Source organism: Chiloscyllium plagiosum, unplaced genomic scaffold (genome assembly GCF_037043375.1).
Source record: "Chiloscyllium plagiosum isolate Xiang-an unplaced genomic scaffold, Cpla_swu_hap1 HiC_scaffold_14, whole genome shotgun sequence".
Lineage (NCBI taxonomy): Eukaryota > Metazoa > Chordata > Chondrichthyes > Orectolobiformes > Hemiscylliidae > Chiloscyllium > Chiloscyllium plagiosum.
This window is the reverse complement of record NW_028270152.1, coordinates 45090348-45114669: the sequence shown is the minus strand read 5'-3', so window position 1 is coordinate 45114669 and position 24322 is coordinate 45090348. Positions and strand designations below refer to the sequence as shown.

Here is a 24322-nt window from a genome sequence, read left to right as displayed (position 1 = left end):
ATACAGAGGGGGCAGATACAAAGGAAAACTAAGAAAAATGTAAAACTTGGATTTTAGAATCTCCACCAATAATTCATTTTCTGAAAAGAAGTAGACTCACCAATTTCTTTTTTCCCACTTTCTGGACCAAAAAAGCTGATTGGCAGATATTATCAGTTATCACATTTATGAAGTGCCACCTATCCTAAAAGTGCAGGACTTAAATTCTTGTGATGTGTTTAATAGTTAATTAGTATAATGTTCAAAAACAACAAATTCATAAAAATGATGGAGAGACAAAGAGTGATATTTGTGTGAAATAAGCTTGTGTTGTACAAAACAATCAGCAAGTTCTGGAGATTGCTTATGTTTCCAATAATCTTTTGCACTTGCTGGACTATTTTTACAAAAATGGAAGAGTGCGTCAGTTACATATTTACATATTTTGAGCAAATGTTTTTAAATCTATTTTCAATAGCAAATAATACTAATTAATGAACGCACCACCATAACGTGAATGCAGTACTGTACTTTAATCGGATTACTCAAAGTGGAAATAACAATGTACCGTACTTATAACAATCAAAATAACCATATGCAGATACAATGAACATCAAACCATGATACTTTTGCTTTACACCAATATTAAAACTTTGGACGGCATTCAGACGAGTATATAATTCAGCAAATACATTTTTATAAAATATATGCAGAATTTTTGATGGGATCAATACAAAAAAAATTAAGTTCAAATTTCTGTATTAATCTGTAAATTACTTCACTCAAAAAAATCTTGTCTCTGCCAAATGCTTGTCAGATTATTGAATAATCATGTTTGGTTAAAAACTGAATGATAGATAAAATTTTGATTTATTTTAGGCAACTTCGGTTTGGGCAGTCTGGCCTGCTTCAGAAGAAGGCTTCATGTGCTGCTAGAAATTACTATTAAAGTAGTATGGTCTAATAAAGAACAAACAAAAATCATTGGCCATAATTTGTAGCAGGGCATAAGGCATCTACCACTGGTTAGACCTCCCCTTATATGTTAGATTTCAATGGTTTTGGGTGACAAATTGCTGCAAATATAACTTGATTATGGCGCAGGAGGGAAAGGACTTTACTGAACAATGCAAGTAACTGGGTTTCTCCTTTCTCATCAGATTGGATAAATAAATTAACAATTAAGGAGTGAGAAGGAAATATAATTTAGACTGAATGCATTCAATGTTAAATCAGATACAAAAAATGAAGAGGGGGAAAAGAAAATTGTATTAAGAATAAAACAAAATCAGTCAAAGAAAAAGTCAATATTTTAACATCCCCAGCAATTACAGCCTGAAGGAACAAAACTCCACATTTGTAATAAGTTTCAGTGAAGAGAGAGAATGACTGGCAACAATTAAAACTTATTACACAATTTAAAGGGAACTTGGGCTGAAAGATCAAGACAACTTGCTGTGGTGGGTTTGGTTTGTGCTGGTGCTGTTCAATTACAGTTCACTCAGGGAGTCCAAGTTGCAATGGCAACATGCATTTTTACATATCTGTTGTGGTCTGCAGCTATGGACAATGATGGTAGAGGCTGACCATAAATCTCTTCCAATCTTATTGCTTGCCATTACTGTGTATTGGAAGGATGTGTTGGTTAATACCCAACACATGTGGACACATTTGAAAACATTTTCCTTGGCCATAGGTTTCTGTAGATATTAACCCAAAATTTGATGCAATACCAAAATGAAATTTAATGAAGTTGAATGAAATAAGGAGAACACATGTAAAGCCTTGTGATGACCTAATGTTTAGATGGCCACTGGTTGTAAAGTGTTTCTGTGATTTGCTGAAGGAATTATGTACTGTATGTAATTGGGGTACTGTAACTCAGCAGTCATGCACTGAACTGTCACAGTAACTCTGGAAAACTGACGTTTTGTTTAAACCTGGCACCAAGAAGAGATACAATAATGTGGACTATTTATCAAATGAATTTGTGATTGTCATAGAATTGTGCTGTGTAAATAGCATTCGGTTGATTCGGTGACATAAAAGTAGTGAAAAGCAAAATCAAGCTTTTGAGGTCAGCTATTCTTAAAAAGCAAGAGGTAAGTTTCTTCCCAAGGAGAGACAAGCAAACCTTAATGAATTAATTGATCAAACTGGCTATGGTAGATGACACTTTTGTGATATTTGCCAGTGGTCAAAATGATCATTCGCTCAAGACTGGATAATTGTTTTAAACGTCTCGGAGACCCAATGACCTAATTGTGCTCTAAATTCATTGCTCTTCTTGGAACTTCTGGAATGAGTCGTTAGGTCAAGAGACTCAGGCACAAGGGTCATGACCACGTGGCTCCAAAAGGGATCTGGCCCTGAGAACAGGTGTCCCTGCTCCTCGGATGCTGCCTGATCTGCAGTGCTTTTCCAGCACCACACTCTTGACTCTGTCTACATTGGGGTCAAATCAAGAGAAAGAAATAACCTGATAAAATGTTACCTAATTACTTCTTTAATATGGGAGTAGAAGTGGTTAACTCTATAGACTTGGCTGATCTGGGCTAAAGGGTCAGGACCGGTTAAAGGGGATCTTGAGGTCAGGCCAAAAGATCCAGTTGAAAAGATTGCAGATTCCCTTTGATTCCTATTCAGGAAAATTTATGGCAGATACATCAGGGGGAGGAATGAGCCGCTCAAGAATTTAACTTCTGGATCAATTAATTTGACTAATTGCCAACCTGTGTTTATTGTGTGTATACTTACTGTCGAAGATGATTGTACACTTAAATGTGGACTATAGGCAGGAATGGTGTTAGACATTCCCATAATTACAGGGAAAGAGAAATCAAAACAGGTATACAAAGTATATGGATTCTGACAAGAGGGACATCATACAATGTAAACAATATTCACTCCTCTATTGCACAGTAAGGGAAGATGCTTTCAGGGTCCACCATGATGGAGGGTAGAATGGGTAAATGACTAATACATGTACCCAACCCATATATGATAGGGAGGAAGCTTTGTGTCGTTTTAATGTTCTGTTAATTGTACTATGCAGGCAACCTCAATGAATACACATATATACAAGTAGCATATATGAGGAGAGAATTGTGTAATAACCACAAAGGTATTATTTCTGCATGGAGACAATGCCCATCCAAAACTTTCAGTCCATTTCACTCTTCTTGTGTGGGTCAGTTGAAATTACTGGATATCCATAATTCAAAAGAGAAGATGCTTTGCAGCCATGACAACTTAAGGAGAATCTCAACTGGTATGTGAATCAATTTTCATATCATATACATCCATTACCTAACCAAGGAAAGGCAAGTACTGAGACGGGCATGGAAAGTGTATTATATCCTGCAGCAATGAAGTGAGTAAGCACAGAGGGAGGTAAAAGAGATTAAGGAGACCAATTGGTGGGACAAACTTTGGGATTGGAGGTTGAATGTAGAGACCCACTCCTGAATTGGCATTGTGTTCCATGTGCTCATGGTAATCTATAGTCCTAGTACTAGTGTGAGTAGTTCTTTTGTGGAGTTTGTGGTGTGCTTTAAGGTGGGGAAACTAGCAGGATGAAATTTCTGATGTCCTGAAGTAATGATCATCAAAAGGAAATGAGGATGCATATATTTTGTTAAACCATTGAGACCCCAAAGAAAAGTTCTACAAGATTTTAAAGAAAGGAATATGCAAATATTAACTCAAAATTTGCTGGGTTACCAGGATGAATTTAAATAAAGTTGAATGAATTGGAACACATGTAAAGCCTGGTGATAACCTAATGATTAGAAAGGTCACTGGTTTTAAAGTGTCTGTTTTGTGTTGCTGAAGGAATATGTGTGTTTAGTTTGGAGGACTGTAACTCAGCAGTAATGGACTGAACTGTCACAGTAACTCTGGAAAACTGATGTTTTGTTCAAACCAGACACTGTGAATAAGATATGATAATGTGGACTATTTATCAAATGAATTTGTGATTGTCATATAGAATTATGCTATGTAAATAGCATTTGGTTGATTTGATGACATAAAAGCAGAGAAAAGCAAAATTAAGCTAAAGTTGAGATCAGAGTTCATTAAAAGCAAGAGATAAGTTCTTTTCCAAAAAGACATAAGCAAATCTTAATGAATTAACTAATTTAACTGGCCATAGTAGATGATGTTTTGTGCTCAAGACTGGATAGCATAAAGAGTTTGAACACTTTTTTGTATGGAAATATTAAAATAGTTTGCCTCGCAGCACAATTGGCCAGCTGAGGAGTTCATCTGATTGAACAGCTCAAAGTTCAGATGGAGTAGGCTGATGACTGTCCTGGTCAAATGTTCAAATAGGCCTTTGTAAAACAGTTCACTTGTGACTGGAAACATTGTACGGGTAAAATTTTTGCATTTTTTTTGTAGTATACTTTGCTTTAATAGAGAACATTGGATATATTCCATTGTTTGAATTACCTTGTTATTGATATCAGAACAAACCCGACAGACCAGGGAGTGTGGGAATTAAGGTCTAGAAGCATAGGTCTCAAGCCCAGAGTTTCTAGCCCACTGTGCTGTAAAACCTCCTTCTGTTTAAGTTGTAGCAATACACAAATACAAGAAGGTCACATTATTTACTTCAATAGTGAGCCAGACATTGCAATGCTGTTTTTGTGAGGATAATGGCAGAGCAGTGCATCTTAAAACAACTTCTGTATTTTGGATATTAATTATACATTTGCTCTGTGCTTGAATTTGCTGTACCACTTGTGCGTCAATAACACTAAGTGCCAATAGCATTACCATTATTTTGACAGCTAGATATGGCTCATTGTATATTCTAAGAAGACAGTTTGAATGTTGCTAAGCTGACATTGCGACTGTTGTGTGTGGATTTTTAAAACTTGCAGGTAATTTTACATTTATGAGTTGGATTACATTGGTTGGCCAATGATTTTGATCACAGATGCTAATGATTATTTTCAATACATTCACACACTTCTCAATCATCACCACAATACCACAGTACTTCAAAAAGACAGAAAGGAATCATAGTTGCTTTGTGCTTTGATAACTACATCTTACGTCAAGATATTGAGCATAATATATTGACTGTTATAGACAGATACAGATTCAATTTTTCTACAATGACTATTTCATTTGTGTGACAACACAGTAAGACCACACTGCAGGCAGGTACATAAACTACTGTACCAAAGAGATATAGCTGTGGCAAGTTGCAGAAGCTGGTTGTACATATGTTCATAAAAAGTTAAACATTTTCCAAAGTAAAGATCTTTTCAATATTTTAGGGTGATCTAATGCAGTTTTTCACTGCTGTAGGGAATTCAAAGATATATTACAAAACACACTAGCATGCTGAAAATAAATCACATTTGCATCTGTACTAACAAATAATATATATAATGTAAACAAAATAACTTTTACATTTAACAAACAAGGGTTTTTTGAACAAAATGCTTCTTCTTAACAAACATAGAAATATAAATTCCATTTGACTGTAATACCTGTAACTACAGCATAAAAACATTTTTGCTTTACTAACTATAAGGGTGAGATCTTAGTGCACTGAGTAACATCACACCAGAGTCGGACACAGTGTATAAGCTGTAACAACATCATGCACAAGCCATTTTTAAGTACACACAATGCAATATTTAGTAGTCACACAAGGGCCACTTATTAATTCCTCCCCAGAAAGCCAAAAAGATTAATTCAATTCTAATACTATTTGCTCAATCAGACAGAATCTACCACATATAGCCAGAACAAACATTACACAAGCAAAATATGTTTTGTGCATTTTAACAGTTTTACAGGTTTTACTATTTCAATACAACATAAAAAAGACACTAGCCATGGAGGTATTTTATAAAGTGATATTTGCTTACAGTAACCAGCAATACTTACATCACCATGCTAATATTTGAACACCTGAAAATTATTATTAACAAGTGATTAAAATCACTGCAACTTTCTACTGATATTTCTCATTATCAATATCACAGAAATACTCAATACCCTTATGAATTTACTCTAACTGAAAGCTTGGTGCTATGGAGATTTCAGACAAAGGATGCACAGATATCAGATCTAGAACACGTTACATTTGATTAGTAAAAGAAGTTGGAGCATTCTGGCCGTAACCACCCTGACTGTAGCCTCCAATCTGACCATATGAAGCTTGTTGCCCATAACCTGGTTGCTGTCCATATCCTTGTTGGTTGTATCCAGCTGTTTGACCATAGCTTTCTTGATCACCTGCCCGCTGATTATAGGGTTGGTTGAAGCCAGTTTGAGCCGGCTGTTTTTCCATGGTGCTTTGAGGGTGTCGTTGACCTGAAGTATGCCATCCAGTCTCCTTGAACACAAACCAGATATTCCCAGCCCACAGAATAAAGTTAAGAAATCCAAAGACCTAAGGAGGTGAGAAAATATGCAATTTTATTTTATGCATGTCACTTTTGTAATCTTAAGTTAACAACTATTATGGTTCTGATGGATATTGAACTGGACAAGTCAAAATAAAGCTGTTAAGGTGATCTAGAATTGACTATTTCATGTGAATAAGTAATACTTAGTGGGAAATCAACTGCCCCTGCATAAGTCATACACAACAAGATTGGCACTAGAACTTGTAACTGGTAAAACTTTAAGCAAGTTGTTTAAGTTGCTCTTGAGTAACAAGTTTTGGTTCATGCTGCTCCATTAAGTAATACTGCCAAAATGTCTTTACTGTAAAGTTTATGATGGTGGATTTGGTACTTTAACAACACTTAGTATTTGTCATTATCAGTTAATTCAAAAACAAGAATTTCTTTTCTGCATGAGATAAAACATAAGGACTTTAAAAAAATCAGCAGAAAAAGAATTTATTGTGAGTGATTGAACTAATGGACATTCATAAATGTGAGTGTCTATACATGTATACTTGCTATGTAATCTATTTTAATTTTTTTAGCTTCAAATCACTAGAACTGCAATTCTAAAATATTGTTTCAAGGAGGAAAAGTGTAAAAAGTACAAATAATTATTTGGAAAAGAATATTCATTGCGTACATTCATGATTTCAGGCAAATCTGAACAGCTTCACCATGAGTAATTGCTATTATTATGCCGTCAACAAAATCAGACCTTGTAAGACAGCTAAAAAAATGCAGGTCAGCAGGAAAACAGTAATGCCTTTAGAAAATTATTCCTGATATGAACATACTGTAGGTGTTATGTGACCTTTAAAACAATTTATCATACTACTTAACAAATAGAAATGTCAAATACAATTTTAGCTCTCAGCAATAATTATCATTAGGAACTAAATTCATTTTCAGTCATAGAGTCATAGAGATGTACAGCATGGAAACAGACCCTTCGGTCCAATCCGTCCATGCCGACGAGATATCCCAACCCAATCTAGTCCCACCTGCCAGCACCCGGCCCATATCCCTCCAAACCCTTCCTATTAAATACCCATCCAAGTGCCTCTTAAATGTTGCAATTGTACCAGCCTCCACCACATCCTCTGGCAGCTCATTCCATACACATACCACCCTCTGCATGAAAAGGTTGTCCCACCACATCCCTACACCAAATTCTAGCCGTCTTGTTATTTAGACTTAAAGTTATTTAATCTTAAAATTAATTTCTGGTGTGTAACTATACAAGATATGGGAATTATTGGAACACACATTTAAAAGGACCAAGGTTAGGTTAACATTGTAGCCCTGTTGATCCCTATTTCAGTGAAAAAAAAATCATAATTTGAGTATTGCTGAGAAAGACACATTTTACCTAAGCTTTTTGTTTTGTACATTTGCACAAATAAAAATGTTAATGGCAACAGCATTTTACACTGCTTGAAAGGAGAGTGCTGACTGGCTGACAAGTGGATTCTGATTGGTGGAGGTGTTGCCATGGAGAATTTACCAGTTAGATGATAATTAACAGTTAACTGATGAGCGAGTGAGTGCTAGATGAAAAAGATTGGCAAAATGTGTGTTTTTCAGCAATGGTCAAATTCTGTACTGCAAAATAAATATTTGTGGTACTATTCATGAATTCCATAGGCCTAAGTCTTGCTTTCTCATAACTAGAATACTCATGATAATCCATTGCTAATATCTGGGACAATATTTATTTTGTGTAGATTTAAAAAAGAAAATATGGGTTTGGCAATGGAGGCGGCCCAGGACCTGTACGTATGGAAGGAGAATTGAAGTGTACAGTTACGGGGCGGTGGGGTTGGTTGGTGCGGGTGTCCCAGAGATGTTCTCTGAAACGATCTGCAAGTCGGCGTCCTATCTGCCCAATATACAGGAGACCACATCAGGTGCATTGGCTTCCACGTCCGACACAAAGCCTCAAAGGATCCTTCAACATCCGACCAAGTCCCCAAAGGATCCTTCCACATCCAACAGAAAATTACCTGTACCTCCACCAACGTCATCTAGTGTATCCGTTGCACCCGATGTGCTCTCCTCTACTTCGGGCAAACAGGACGCCAACTGATGAATCATTTCAGAGAACATCCCTGGGAGCCCCACACCAACCAACCCCACCGCCCCGTGGCTGACCACTTCAACTCCCCTTCCCACTCGGTCAAGGATACGCAGGTCTTGGGCCTCCTCCATCACCAAACCCTAACCACTCAATGCCTGGAGGAAGAACACCTCATCTTCTGCCTTGGGACACTGTAACCACATGGGATTAATGTGGATTTCAAGAAATTCCTCATTTCCCCTCCCGCCCGCACCAATCTATCCTAGTCCCAAACCTTGAACTCGGCACCGTCTTCTTGACCTGTCCATCACCTTTCCCATCTATCTGTTCCACCCTCCTCTCTGACCTATCACCTTCTCCCCCATCTTCATCTACCTATTGCATTTCCAGCTACCTTCTCCCCAGGCCCATCCTCTTCCCATTTATCTCTCAGCCCCCCGGCCCACAAGCCTCTTTCCTGATGAAGGGTTTCTGCCTGAAATGTCGAATCTCCTGCTTCTTGGATGCTGCCTGACCTGCTGTGCTTTTCCAGCACCACACTCTCAACTCTGATCTCCAGCATCTGCAGTCCTCACTTTCTCCAAAAATGAGTACAGTACTGAGAATACCCATTATGTTGTGCATTTCACAGTGTTTCTGTGAAATTATTGATAATTGATATTCTCATAATTTTTTGATACACAAGAGATTATGATTTGTACGTTGAGAATCCAAGTTGTTTGCTGTTTTGTTTAGTTTTGCCATTAGAGCAGGAGAGAAAGAGTAAAGGGTAACTCCAGTGGAGAACTAGCAAAACTTACATTCATTTCTTCCTAGGTGTGAAGTTAGGAATAAGTAAAGCTAGGAGTTAATGACCAAAAGTATTGCCAGTTTGGAAGGGCTCAGTATCTCCGCCAAAATGACATCAGAGCTCCAATTCTAGATATCCTTCACCCAAAACAGACAACCATCTTTTTAATGAGGGCTGAATGGAAACAGGGGGTATTTTATACATTTATCGTTCACAGAGGCAGCAGCACATTTTAAGTGTATCTGCTAACAAAGGATTAATCTTCATCATGCAAATTTCTGAAACATGATTTGTGGGCTTTAGACATTTGTGAAAATGTCTGAACTTCTTAGAAATCTTTACAGAACACATATACTCTTTTGGAAAGGTTCCAGTACCCCTCTGGAATTGTTAACTGTAAAATTATTGCATGGGAAAAGTGGATAAGCTCTTTGGAACTGTCAAGCTTTCAAGCCATTTAATCCTCTGTCCTATAAATTTTAAAAAGAATCAGCTTGCTGTAGTTGTAAATTGAAAGACAACTTGCTTACTATTTCAGAGATGTTTGATATCATAAGCCTTAGAGTTACAATCACAGAAATTATCTAATTCACTCCTTCCACAATCTATCATTATCATAGTAGGGACCTGTAAGGACACAGTTTGATTGACAGTTCCAAGTGGTTATAAACGGATGATTGTCTTCACACAGTGTTATAAAAATAAATGTATGTTGTTATTTGTATTAATCACTTGAAGGAATGTTTGATTTATGAGTGATTAAGTAACTGAAGTACTTTGAGGTTTTAAATGGGCCTTCATGATTGACAGCGTTTTTTTAATTTAGTGAATTCTATAATAGATGTTTGGAATGTTGTATTATTTCCACTTAACATAGTTTCTGAGGTCAGCCAGTGGATACTGGTTAGTTTGGAAGATATAAGGTCTTCCAAGTTATATAAGATATAACTGGTCAGTTAGTTTGGAAGATATAAGGTCAAAGCATGATGGGTAGGGTTAGTCCTGGGTTGGCTTGAATTGGTACTAAGCTGATACAGGGGCTGTAAAGGCTGATATGGATGAATGTTGGTTCATACGTTGCTGTGAGTTGAATGAATTTGGCATTGGGATATAATGGGCCATGGGGTATAGGTTAGTATTGTGGGTGTGAGGAGTTATAGGGTGAATAAAGGGTCATACTTTGGCATGGAGGGTATGAGACATCATGAAGATGGATGGCATGAGTTGGCATGGATGGAGGAGAGGAGTGAGTGGAAGGTTGAGGGATAAAAGGCCCTACTGCCAGACTGCACACCGAACTTGCTGGTGAAACTTTGCCACCATGTTCCTAAATTCCTGTGAGCCCCTGTGATGGAAAATACCCTAGATGAGGTCTCAACATGGCCCAATTGGTGGAGATGCTAGATCCTAAACAAAACAGCAAAACAATTTCAGCTCTACTATTTACAGGCAGGGGGATCCTAATGAGGATTGGAGGTTTGGCTACATCTCAAGATCCAGCTTCCCAGGACAGGTAGAAACCAAAGTTCCATGATCACGGAATGCTCAAGTTCAAGAGATTTACCCAAAATTATGTATGCCCACTTGATCCATGCTAAGGCATCCCAGAGATCCCATGAAAATGATAGAGTTCTCTGATACAGAGTTATTGCTGGAGGACATAATCAGGTGCAATTCTGGCATACACCCTGGGATCACAACCTAAAGAATCAGCGAGTCATTTTACTAATACAAGACAATGCTCAACTATTATATAATGTTTTGTATCAACATCCCTCCTTTTATGTTTATTCTCTTTAAAACACTCTATCATTACTTCCCAATTTATTGTTATTCCTTTCTTTTTCCTTTGGCCCACTGATGCATGCAATGTCTTGAGTTTTGATTCCAGGACTTTGACACACAAAGGGTCACGCAAAATGAAGACCGAGCTACTTCTTCTTCCATCTTTCCTGCTCCTGAGGAGCTGAATTTGGGAAGTTACCTTGAGGGGCTACAGGCGCTAACCCACATCTTACCTCTGGGATGTTAACACATCATCAAACCAGTCTGCTGTTCAAACATCTATCAATATTGGTTTTCAACTTACAACGGATGTGTTTAATCCTGACATAGCAGGGTCTCTGACAGGTGAGCATTTATTGCCCTGCTGTTTGCATGCTGACATGAGTAAAAGCACTTCATCAGGATCTGTAGCAACTTTGACATCAGAGAGTCCTTTCGCCCAGGCTGATGATCCCACGAGCCACATGAATGAGAAGACCACAGTCACAATGAAATCCTGGAAAATATTTTTGAAACAATTACTTAAAAATGACATTAGTCTTGTTTTAAAAGCACACCATCACTGCATGCATAAAATCTCATGAAAGAAACCCACTTATACAATTGTAATGATATTTATGAATGTATAAACATAGAGCATTGAAGCTTTATATATTCATCCCCAAGTAGCTAAGAGTGGAGGAAGATTGACTCTAATCTACAGCAACCTGATTCTCTACTGTCTACTCTTCCTTTCAGTTGCTATGGTTACTGTGGAAGTTACAAATTTGACTATAAACTGGATGATGGAAGCAAAAAATGGGAACCTAAAAATGTAAAATTTGAAGGGGGTTGGAGGAGAGAGACATATAACCAGCTATATGTCTCTGGTTATATAGCTGGTAGGAATTGTTAAATAATGAATGGAAATCTGGCTAAAACAACATTTTAAAATACTGTAACCTAAAATATATATCAGTTCTATTTTATACTGATGGCATTTACCAGACAATCTAATGTAATTGTGTTCTATTTCCCGAAATCAAAAATCTTCTGGCTCATATATTGGAATGGTACTGAATTTAAAAATAAAAGAAAAATATGGCTTCTGGTATTGATGGGGATGGGTGTTGCAATTGCGGCAGAGGGGGAAGGGGAAGGGGAGGGAGGGAGGTAACAGCCTTGGTTGGAAAAACCTGGGTTCCAACTTTCCCTGCATTCTTTGAAAGCAAATGCTTTTTGTTTGAAATTGCATCCTTGTCTGATTCACAAGCTTGGATTGCTGTTGAGCAGCAGCACTCTAATGCAGTTCACAACCATCAGAAAGAAAGCTCCCAGTGTTGGTGTGAACTTGGGGTGAGGGTGTACTATCCCTGAATCTGGAGAGTGAGTGGTCCAATCATTGAAAGGTAGTCAGTATGGGTGATGGGCCACTGGGGAATGACTGCTGCTCCTATTCATTGGCGCCCATGCAGTGCTGCAAAGGCACTTAGCTTTTTCCCCTAAGCTATCATTACCTCCCTGTAGTTGCTGGATTTTCCCAGGCATGGAAAACTTAACCAGGGAAACATGACATAATGTAGGAAACCAGGATAAAAGTATATACCATTAAGTTGACAAATTCTACTTGGAAGCGAATGGGCTCCCTTAACTGCATGTCTGGTTTCTGCTACACTTCTAAGTAAGCAGACTGGAATTAAATTTGAGATTTTAAAATTTCAACATTTAACCTGACTCCAATCAACATCAAAAAAAGTGATTGTGCCCGAAACATCGATTCTCCTGCTCCTCGGATGCTGCCTGACCGGCTGTGTTTTTCCAGCACCACACTTTGAATTCAATCAACACATCTATTGAGGGTTAAAATACCCCCATCTGTTTCTACACAAATCTTTGCTGGAATTGCAGTTAACTTTGGAAGAGAATCACTTATGATCTCAAAATTCAAAAGAGTTCCTTGCAGTTTCACTGTATCTCTGGCAGAACAGCAGTAGAAACCATAAGTGTAAACTGCCAAAAGCAGAAATTCAGGCTTTATCTATGTGAATAATTAAACTTCAGAACTGTAGGATGACAGTACACCCACAGCTCAATAATAGTCATTAGTAATCTGACAGAAGCTTGAAAACACAGTATGTTGCTTCAGTCAAAGCCATTGAGATAATTCTTCAGGCTGTAAAGTATTAGCAAAATTAATGAATGCTGGAAGTACATCAGATGGCCCTGTCCTTCCAAACTTCCACCTCCACCTTCAACTTTCCTTCCTGCTCAAAATCCTTTAATGTGTCTATGCTCCTGATATCATGCCCAACTTTCCTTTAACTCGACAATTAAACCCCTCCAATTAGATTCAATAATACTGAAATAGTCTTTACCAAAGTCACAAATCGCATCCTTCATGACTGTGACAAAACTAAACTAGCCCATTTAATTCTCTTAAACCTCGTTATAGCCTTTTACATAAATGATCACACCTCCTCATCCATTGTCCTACTGGTGGAACTAGTTCAGTCATGTTAATCCACTCATAAGTAACGAATTACTGACAGTCATTAATCTTCCTGCTTTTGCACCATAAAATCTGGAGCCCTCCCCAGTGGAGGGCTCTCTACGCGGGAGTCCTCCCCCTTTTTCTCAGGGAATCTGGGGTGGAGGGTGCTGCACGCAGTGGTCCCCTGCAACCGCAGATTGTTGTGGTTCACGGACTCCCAGCCCAACTGCTTGTTCTGTGGCGCTGTGGAGTCCATGGACCATGTATATATTGGGTGTGGGCATTTGCACTCCCTTTTTGATTTCCTTAAAAACCTTCTCCTCTGTTTTTGGCTGCACTTCAGTCCCACGCTCCTGATCTTTGGGCACCCGGTACGGAGGAAGGAGGGCAGGTCTGAGGACCTCCTCGTGGGTCTGCTCCTGGGCCTGGCCAAACTGGCCATCAACAGGTCCAGGCAGCGGGCCGTGGAGGGGTCGTTAGGGCCGACTGCCTGCCCCTCTTCCGCGGTTATGTTAGAGCCCGAGTGTCCTTGGAGAAGGAGCACGCGGTGTCCACCAACACCCTGGAGTTGTTCAGGGAGAGGTGGGCGCCGCAGGGAGTGGAGTGCATCATTTCTCCCTCCAATTCTATTTTGATTTAGTCCCTACCCTCCCCTTCACTGTTTTGATCACACAGCACTGTCCCTTGATGTGAAGGGCAGTGCTTGTCACTGGCCACCCGGGTGTTTTCCTATCTTCCTGGTGGTGGAAATTGAATAAAGATTGGTGCACTTTGTGTCTTTCACTGTGTCTCACACCTGCACACACACACCATGGGTTCTGGGGATAAAATAAGCACTACCGCACTTAGGTGGTAGTGTGGGGGTTAAAATAAAAAAAAATAAAATAAAAATAAACACAGTCCAGAAAGGGCAGTGCTTGTCACTGGCCACCCGGGTGTTTTTCCTATCTTCCTAAAAAAAATAAAAAAATAAACAGGGGATCAGTTAAATAGAAAAAAAAGAAAAAAAAAGAAAAAAAAAGAAAAAAAAATCTGGAGCCCTCCCCAGTGGAGGGCTCTCTACGCGGGAGTCCTCCCCCTTTCTCTCGGGGAATCTGGGGTGGAGGGTGCTGCACGCAGTGGTCCCCTGCAACCGCAGATTGTGGTGGTTCACGGACTCCCAGCCCAACTGCTTGTTCTGTGGCGCTGTGGAGTCCATGGACCATGTATATATTGGGTGTGGGCATTTGCACTCCCTTTTTGATTTTCTTAAAAACCTCCTCCTCTGCTTTTGGCTGCACTTCAGTCCCACGCTCCTGATCTTTGGGCACCCGGTACGGAGGAGGGAGGGCAGGTCTGAAGACCTCCTCGTGGGTCTGCTCCTGGGCCTGGCCGAACTGGCCATTAACAGGTCGAGGCAGCGGGCCGTGGAGGGGTCGTTAGGGCCGACTGCCTGCCCCTCTTCTGCGGTTACGATAGAGCCCGGGTGTCCTTGGAGAGGGAGCACGCGGTGTCCACCAACACCCTGGAGTCGTTCAGGGAGAGGTGGGCGCCGCAGGGAGTGGAGTGCATCATTTCTCCCTCCAACTCTATTTTGATTTAGTCCCTACCCTCCCCTTCACTGTTTTGATCACACAGCATTGCCCTTTGATGTGAAGGGCAGTGTTTGTCACTGGCCACCCGGGTGTTTTCCTATCTTCCTGGTGGTGGAATTTGAATAAAGGTTCGTGCACTTTGTGTCTTTCACTGTGTCTCACACGTATACACACACACCATGGGTGCTGGGGAAAAAATAAGCACTACCGCACTTAGGTGGTAGCGTGGGGGTAAAGAAAAAAAACACAGGGAATTCAACAAAAAAAAAGAAGTGTCAGCACTACCGCACTTAGGTGAAAAAAAAAATCTGGAGCCCATGGTCTGCTCCTGGGTCTGGCCAAACTGGCCATCAACAGGGCCAGGCAGTGGGCCGTGGAGGGGGTCGTTAGGGCCGACTGCCTGCCCCTCTTCCGCGGAAAAAAAAAGAAAAAAAATTTAAAAAAATTAAAAATAAATAAAATCTGGAGCCCATCATGGATCTATCTGTGATCTCCTTACATTTCACGCTTACCTATTACACATACCCACTGCACCTAAGTAGCACCATTTGAGCACACAATGTCAACTAAAACATCTGTACTGATGGTACTCAGCTCCATTTCATTGCTACTTCTCTCAACCATTCCACTATCTCTGATTGTCATGCTGCTTAAATAATATCCAGTATAAATTTCCTTCAGCTAAATACTGGGAGTGCTAAATATTTGTCCCTGCCACAAATTCCATTCCCCGGTTACAACTCAATTCCTTTCCCTGGCAATTCTCAGAGATTCAGTCAGTCATAACAATGTTGTTGTTATGTTTGACTATAAGACCCTATAGCTCCTCCATCACCAAGTCAATATTTCACTCCCTAACAATGTCTGTCTTCACATATGGGTAAAATCAATGACTGCAGATGCTGGAAACCAGATTCTGAATTAGTGGTGTTGGAAAAGCACAGCAGTTCAGGTAGCATCCGAGGAGCAGTAAAATCGACATTTCGGGCAAAAGCCCTTCATAGAAACGCAGATTTTACTGCTCCTCGGATGCTGCCTGAACTGCTGTCTTCACATATGCCTCAGCTCATTTATTGTTAAGCCAATGTTTCCTTTCTACATGACTATTTTAATGTCTTCCTGGTTTGCTGAAATATTAACAAGATGCTTATGAGGCAATAGGGTTCTGCTAACACCATTGCCCCTTGTCCTATGACATCCCTATTCTTTCTGTAACCTCTGTGTCCAGGCTTGGTGATGGAAGTTGTATTGTTCATTGATGTCTGGAGCAGGGAGGTGCAACACAAACAGGGATCGATTACGGATGACCCAGCGGTGTCTGCGTCCCTTACAATGCATAGGTTTATGTATAATGTTGTTCCCTTTTAATGATCTCCCCGATGAGTCCTGCAGGCTCCACCTCCACCCACTCTGAACTGGTCACAGCCATTTTCTTTTACATTGCATATATTTTGATGTCCAACATGATGGAAGGTGCTCTTTGGCTGCGGCTTACAAATGCAGTTGCCCCCTTCACAACTGTCTCCCAATTTCTCCCAATCCGCAGCCCCCAATCCTGAAAAACAGTTTCCTGACTCTCCTTCCCAGAGCAGCTGCCTTTCTTGTCCCTCTCTCAACCCTCCTTCCTCTAGAATCTATGGATTGCCCCAACAGACTGACTGTGGCCCACCCCTTGAGAGACCTATTCAGACAACCTTGGACATGAGGTGCCCAGGCCCCTGGGTGGCTGTGCATTTCCACGATCATATTTGTCCTCACCTCCTGGACTACTGGGGCCTGACTGTGGCCAATCCCTTGGATTGGTATTGGAGGCTGCCCTTGATTTACAATAACACAACCACCTGACTGAAGGGGGCCTTCTGCGACTTTGGTGAGGACTACTTCCCTAAAACCCGGCTGCTTGTATACAGCGCACACAGTGTGTTTGCCACATAAACTCCTGGCCCTCATGGAGCAGATGTGACATTGATGTAGCAGACTGCCACACAGTAAGATGTATGGTCCTTTGACTGAGGGTTGCTGACCAGCAAGGCAAGCTGCCTGGGTGTGTGACTGCACTAAAAGGCACAGCAAGACATGGATGGTGAGAGTTTGCTGGTAGGTCTAAGTGAGCGAGCGCTAAGAAAGTAAGTGAGCAATCGTGAGATGCAGCATGGTCAATCTGTGAGCTGGGTGCCTGTCTCTGCAGTGTCCTTGCAGCAGCCTTTCAGTGAAAGTTGCTGGTGCACCCTGCGATGTAGGTCTGTACTTTGTTAGAGCGATGCTGATTGTGAGGGGTCGCCAGATGTCAGATACTATGTCTGTCAATTGGAAAGGTATTGCTAGCATTGGGCAGTACAGTGGCTTAGTGTGGTTAGCACTGTTGCCTCACAGTGCCACGGACCCAGGTATGATCCCAGCCTTGGGCGACTGCCTGTGTGGAGTTTGCACATTCTCCCCATGTCTGTGTGTGTCCCTTCTGGGTGCTCCCACAGTCCGAAGATGTGCAGATTAGATGGATTGGCCATGCTAAATTGGCGTATGGGTAGCTGGGGTCCATGGATCATGTCCTAAAATGCTGCTTGATGCTGAGCAACATGAAAGCTCCTTGTGACCAGTGACAAGCTGAATTTGCCAGGTTCCCACTCTGACCTCTCAAGGTCTAGCTTGTTAAGTGAATTTGGTTTGATTGGAAGCTGAATTCTAATGAGTTGATTGGCAACTTGCCACTGTCTATTGAAAACTTCACTTTGCCATTTTTATTAAATGCATAGAAGATGCAGAAAGATGCTCCCGGCATCAATATATGTGTTGCTAGACTTCCCATCTGATTCTGTCACAAATCTTGCTCTGGCTCTTAGCATTCAGGAGAAAGTGAGGTCTGCAGATGCTGGAGATCAGAGATGGAAATGTGTTGCTGGAAAAGCGCAGCAGGTCAGGCAGCATCTAGGGAACAGGAGAATCGACGTTTGAAGAAGGGCTAATGCCCGAAACGTCGATTCTCCTGTTCCCTAGATGCTGCCTGACCTGCTGCGCTTTTCCAGCAACACATTTCCATCTCTTAGCATTCAGACCCCCTTAAGATTCCTCCCATGTTGGTTTTAAAGGTCTCATTTTTATTTTCAAATCCTTCTATGATCATGTCCGATATCTGTAATTTCCTCCAGATCTACAATCCTCAAAAGTTTATTCACTTCATAAGAATGTAGGTGGATTAGCCATGCTGAATTGCCCATCGTGTTCAGGGATGAGTACGTTAGGTGGATTAGCCATGGGAAATGCAGGGTTAGGGGTAAGTCTGGATGGGATGCTCTTCAGAGAGTAGGTGTGAACTTTTTGGGCTGAATGGCCTGTATCTCCATTCTCATTCTCTCCTTCCTGTACTAACACTCCTGCTAATCTTCTTCAAAGGTAGGCACCTTTGTAGGAGGAAAGAAGAGAAAGTCAGTCCTGCACTCTGAGTCCCAATACCTCATGGAATGTCCTGCTCCATGTGGTCAGGTATGTGACCGCAAGGCAAACTGCCTGGTTGTGTGACTGCACTAAAAGGTACAGCAAGGCATGGATGGTGAGAGTTTACTGTTAGGTCTAAGTGAGTGAGTGCTAAGAAAGTAAGCGAGCAATCGTGAGAGATCTCTCTGACGTAGGGCTGACTCTCTTCCACAAAGATAAGTCTTGCAGGTCAGGCTGGATCTCTGAATCACTGCACAGTCTTCTGCCATGAGTGTTTGCAGTGAGTCTTTCACTGAGGGGGTGGCTTCAAGGTGTTTGTTCTTAGGGCGGCACGGTGGCACAGTGGTTAGCACTACTGCCTCACAGCGCCTGAGACCCGGGTTCAATTCCCGCCTCAGGTGACTGACTGTGTGGAGTTTGCACATTCTCCCCGTGTCTGCGTGGGTTTCCTCCGGGTGCTCTGGTTTCTTCCCACAATCCAAAGATGTGCAGGTCAGGTGAATTGACCATGTTAAATTGCCCGTAGTGTTAGGTAATGGGTAAATATAGGGGTATGGGTGGGTTGCGCTTCGGCGGGTCGGTGTGGGCTTGTTGGGCCGAAGGGCCTGTTTCCACACTGTAATGTAATCTAAAAAAAAATCTTTAAAAAAAATCACACCTCACCCTGGACCTTTCTGAATATTCTGTGGAACATGAACTGGATTCAAAGGGGTTGTATTCACACCCTTCACTGTTGTCATACCAGGAAGTGTAAAGTGCATGTTTTCAGGCACTGGCGGGAAATCAAGGTGCCAGATAATCTGATTGATACTTCTCCAACACACAACCCTTGGTCTGTCTGTAAGTGGTTCCCCCTGAAACCAAAAAAGAGAAAATGCTGGAAAATCTCAGCAAGTCTGGCAGCATCTGTAAGGAGAGAAAAGAGCTGACATTTCGAGTCTAATATGACCCTATGTCAAAGCTAAAAAAAGGGAGAAATAGGGAGGTATTTATACGAGGCTGAGAGAAGGTGAGTCATGGCTTCAGAAGCAAAGGTAGCAATAAAGAGGTGATAATGACAGTGCATAGAGAGATTATAGGGAGATTAGGAGCTGTGAATGATCAAGGCTGAAGCCAGTGCTATGTGACAAAATATGTGGGGGATGGGGGGGATGGGTGAAGCAGAGGCAAAATGGAAAACAGGGGAGAAGGGTAGCAAAGGGGGAAGAGGAGAGGAAAAAGGTGATTTAAAAGTGGGGAGCGAGAGAAAGAGAGACAATCAAGAAATAAGAGGTACAGAACAGTGGAAGAAATATACATTAAAAAAAATAAAACCTTTGTGACCACTTTGACTTGGTCTTCACTTTTTTTTCCCTGTAGCTGATAGTTGCTGATTAATTTAGTGACCAGTTTGGGCCCATGGTCACTTGGTCCCAAAGTTATGCGACCATCAATCCTATAGATCTTATACTTGCACTCCCTGATTATTATAGAATCATAGAATGCCGACAGTATGGAAGCCGATCAAGTCCACACCAACCCTCTGAAAAACATCCCATCCAGACACACACCACTATCCTATCCCTGTAACCATGCATTTCCCGTGGCTAACCAACCTAGCCTGCACATCCCCTGAGACACTATTGGCAATTTAGCATGGCCAATCCATCTAATCTGCACATCTTCGAACTGTGGGAGCACCCAGAAGGGACACACACAGACATGGGGAGAATGTGCAAACTCCACACAGGCAGTCGCCCAAGGCTGGGATCATACCTGGGTCCGTGGCACTGTGAGGCAACAGTGCTAACCACACTAAGCCACTGTACTGCCAAATGCTAGCAATACCTTTCCAATTCTTGGTCTAAATTTGGCTTTGTTATTCTGTAACAATACTGTGGCAATTCTGTTAAATGAACACCGCTTTTACTTAAGGTTTCATTCACAGCACAGTTGTGTGGCAGAAGGATCGTGTAGGTTGACAATGCAATAACACTGTCCCTTGTTCAGAAGATGCCATCTGCTCAGGGTTGTGGTGTGTTTGCTTTGGGTTTGCATGTGGCTAAAGAGGCTGATTCTCAGTCCACAGATCTCTGGCCACGTGGGGCAAGACATTCCATGAGCTACTGGGACCCTGAGTGCAGGACTGACTTTCTCTTCTTTCCTTCTCGGCTGCCACTTTTCCTCTCATTAAGGTGCTTGGAGTCAAAGCATGATGCAGTTTAAAGGAAAAGTTGTTGCTGTTCCGAACAATTTGTGGCAATCTCAACTCAGTCATTAATGCCAAGCTGTTGTGTTTCATGGAAAGCTACAGAGGACCTTTGTAGTATTTCCTTTGACTTCCTGGAAATATTGGCTGAGTTTAAAAAAAAGGGTCAGGTTAGCTAGAGGGTTTTCAGAAACATCATAGTCAGTTTTGTAGGACTTTTGCCTGAATACTTGTAGAACTGACTACAAAAGGATCATTAGCATTTGTTTGATGTTCCTTGCATTGAATCCAGAGAACACATTGGAAACGTTGCTTGTGGAATTCCGCTACTGCTGTTACGAATGCATACTAAGGTCTCACTGCAGTAGAGGAGTGAGGTGACAACAACTGCTTAAGACAGTGGGACTTCTGCTGATGTGTAGATGTCCTATTTGTCAAATACTTGCTGTACGTAGAAGCCTATTCTGGCAACTGAAGAATGCATGTAGAGTTAGAGCCAATATGAACACCAAAGTGAAGCAGAAACAAAAGCAGAAATAGCTGGAGAAACTCAGCAGGTCTGGCAGCATCTGTGGAGACACAGCAGAGTTAACATTTCAGGTCCAGTAAAACAGAGTTTGGGTTTTCAAAATGATGCTAGTAATTCAGAATCAGAACATTCTGAAATTTGCTTCATTCATTCCAAACATGTAGCATGATTGCTCTTCATTGTTCCTGTTTGTAGTTGACAATTTGAGGATTAGGCTTCTCCCTTTGTTCCTTTTGACTTTCTAGAAGAAAAACTCACATTTTAGCTCACAGACTGAAAGCTACAAAATCTTAGAGTCATAGAGATGTACAGCACGGAAACAGACCCTTCAGTCCAACCCGTCCACGCTGACCAGATATCCCAACCCAATCTAGTCCCACCTGCCAGCACCTGGCTCCTATCCCTCCAAACCCTTCCTATTCATATACCCATCCAGATGCCTTTTAAATGTTGCAATTGTACCAGCCTCCATCACTTCCTCTGGCAGCTCATTCCGTATACATACCACCCTCTGCGTGAAAAAGTTGCCCCTAGGTCCCTTATATATCTTTCCCCGCTCACCCTAAACCTATGCCCTCTAGTTCTGGACTCCCCGACTCCAGCGAAAAGACTATTTATCCTATCCGTGCCCCTCATAATTTGGTAAACCTCTATAAGGTCACCCCTCAGCCTCCGACGGTCCAGGGAAACCAGCCCCAGCCTGTTCAACCTTTCCTTATTGCTCAAGTCCTCAAACACTGGCAACATCCTTGTAAATCTTTTCTGAAAATTTTCAAGTTTCACAACACCTTTCCGATAGGAAGGAGACCAGAATTGTACGTAATATTCCAACGGTGGCCTAACCAATGTCCTGCGCAGCCGCAACGCGACCTCCCAACTGCTGTACTCAATATTCTGACCAATTAAGGAAAGTCTACCAAACACCATTATCCTACCTACCGGTGACTCCACTTTCAAGGAGCTATGAACATGGATTCCAAGGTCTCTTTGTTCAGCAACACTCCCTAGGACCTTAACATTAAGTGTATAAGTCCTGCTAAGATTTGCTTTCCCAAAGTGCAGCACCTCACATTTATCTAAATTAGACTCCAGCTGCCACTTCTCAGCCCATTGGTCCATCTGATCATCAACCTGTTGTAATCTGAGGTAACCTCTTCGCTGTCCACTACACCTCCAACTTTGGTGTCACCTGCAAACTTCACAACCATACCTCTTAAGCTCACACCCATATCATTTATATAAATGATGAAAAGTAGAGGACCCAGCACCGATCCTTGTGGCACTCCACTGGTCACAGGCCTCCAGTCTCTGCTTTCACCTTTGAGCCAGTTCTGTATCCAAATGGCTAGTTCTCCCTGTATTCTGTGAGATCTAACCTTGCTAACCAGTTTCCCATGGGGAACCTTGTCGAACACCTTACTGAAGTCCATATAGATCACATCTCCCACTCTGCCCTCATCAATCCTCTTTGTTACTTCTTCAAAAAACTCAATCAAGTTTGTGAGACATGATTTCCCACGCACAAAGCCATGTTGACTATCCCTAATCAGTCCATGCCTTTCCAAATACATGTACATCCTGTCCCTCAGGACTCTCCCCAACAACTTGCCCACCACCGACGTCAGGCTCACTGGTCTATAGTTCCCTGGCTTGTTCCTTACCACCCTTCTTAAACAGTGGCACCACGTTAGCTAACCTCCAGTCTTCCGGCACCTCCCCTGTGACTATCGATGATACAAATACCTCAGCAAGAGGCCCAGCAATTACTTCCCTAGCTTCCCAAAACGTTTTAGGGTACACCTGATCAGGTTCTGGGGATTTATCCATTTTTATGCATTTCAAGACATCCAGCACTTCCTCCTCTGTAATATAGACATTTTTCAAGGTGTCACCATCTATTTCCGTACATTCTATATCTTCCATGTCCTTTTCCACAGTAAATACTGATGCAAAATACTCATTTAGTATCTCCCCCATTTTCTGCAGCTCCACACAAATGCCACCTTGCTGTTCTTTGAGGGGCCCTATTCTCTCCCTAGTTACCCTTTTGTCCTTAATGAATTTGTAAAAATCCTTTGGACTGAATGAATAAACCAACTTTCTAGCATTTTAAAACTGTTTGAGTCACATATTTACCTTGAACAATACATAACAGCTCTTCAGTCTTAATACTCTTTTATATTTGTTTTCATTTCTGTTAATCTGTTGAATGTTTGCTTTAACAATAAGTACTGACATCATCGGCATTACTGATGCACAGTTAGTTCATCTTGGAGGGAGCTCAATCAACATGCACTATATGAACAATAAAACCGCTGAAGCATCCTGACTAATGACTGTATTTACTGACATTACTTCAGCTCCCCTACACTGCAGTTTCAACACCCCTCAGCCAAAGAAAAGCTTGTAGAAATTTCACAGAAATAAACAAGGAAGTGGGAGGATGTAGGCTTCACCCCCATCCTGTTTTGCTAAGTTGCGCTGCAGAGACTGATTGAAGGTAGAACAATTTTACAGCACAATACAAAAAATAAAATTCAACACTAATATCCTTCAGAACATACAGGGGAAGATAGATTTTACCTCTTCACCACTTCCTGTGTGAGCAGAAGATATGGTGATCAGGGATGGACAGATGTCAGGCTTGCACAAGCGATGGGTGGATGAATATTTAAATTCAACTATTGGCTGCCCAATTTCTGCCCGTTATCAGATCCCAATTACAATTTTAATATACAAAGAGGCTTAAGCATGTGCCAGTCATGTTAATCTCTATTGTACAGGACAGTGAGTGGTTGAGCTGCCAGTTCTCAAATGGATTATAGAAGATCACTTAGGAAAGGTAAGATTTTTTTTATTTTAAAGGACTTGATGGGTTCAAAGATAATGCTCTCATGACGGTATAATGCTCTCATGACGGAGCAAGGGCCCATCCCAAGGCCAGTAAAATGATAGTGAGGATCAGAACTGACCAGGAACTATCCCCTTCAAAAAATCACAGAACCTCAGAAGGGTTACAGCGCAGAAGGAGGTCATTTGGCCTATCATAGGAGACAAGCAAGAAGCTGGAAGAACACAG

The 24322-nt window shown here is 41.5% G+C and overlaps 1 protein-coding gene across 2 annotated transcripts in view; it reads right to left on the bottom strand.

The window, feature by feature from the left end:
- Window positions 1–493: 493 nt before the first annotated feature.
- The window catches only part of synpra (synaptoporin a), a 380152-nt gene continuing 356323 nt past the window's right edge, over window positions 494–24322 (bottom strand). For both annotated transcript variants that reach the window (XM_043708256.2, XM_087994404.1), the window contains 2 exons: window positions 11355–11546; window positions 494–6397 (listed from right to left, as the gene is read on the bottom strand). In XM_043708256.2, the coding sequence (XP_043564191.1) occupies window positions 6083–6397; window positions 11355–11546 (507 nt within the window). In that variant the 3' untranslated portion in view covers window positions 494–6082. The remainder of the gene's footprint in view (window positions 6398–11354; window positions 11547–24322) is intronic.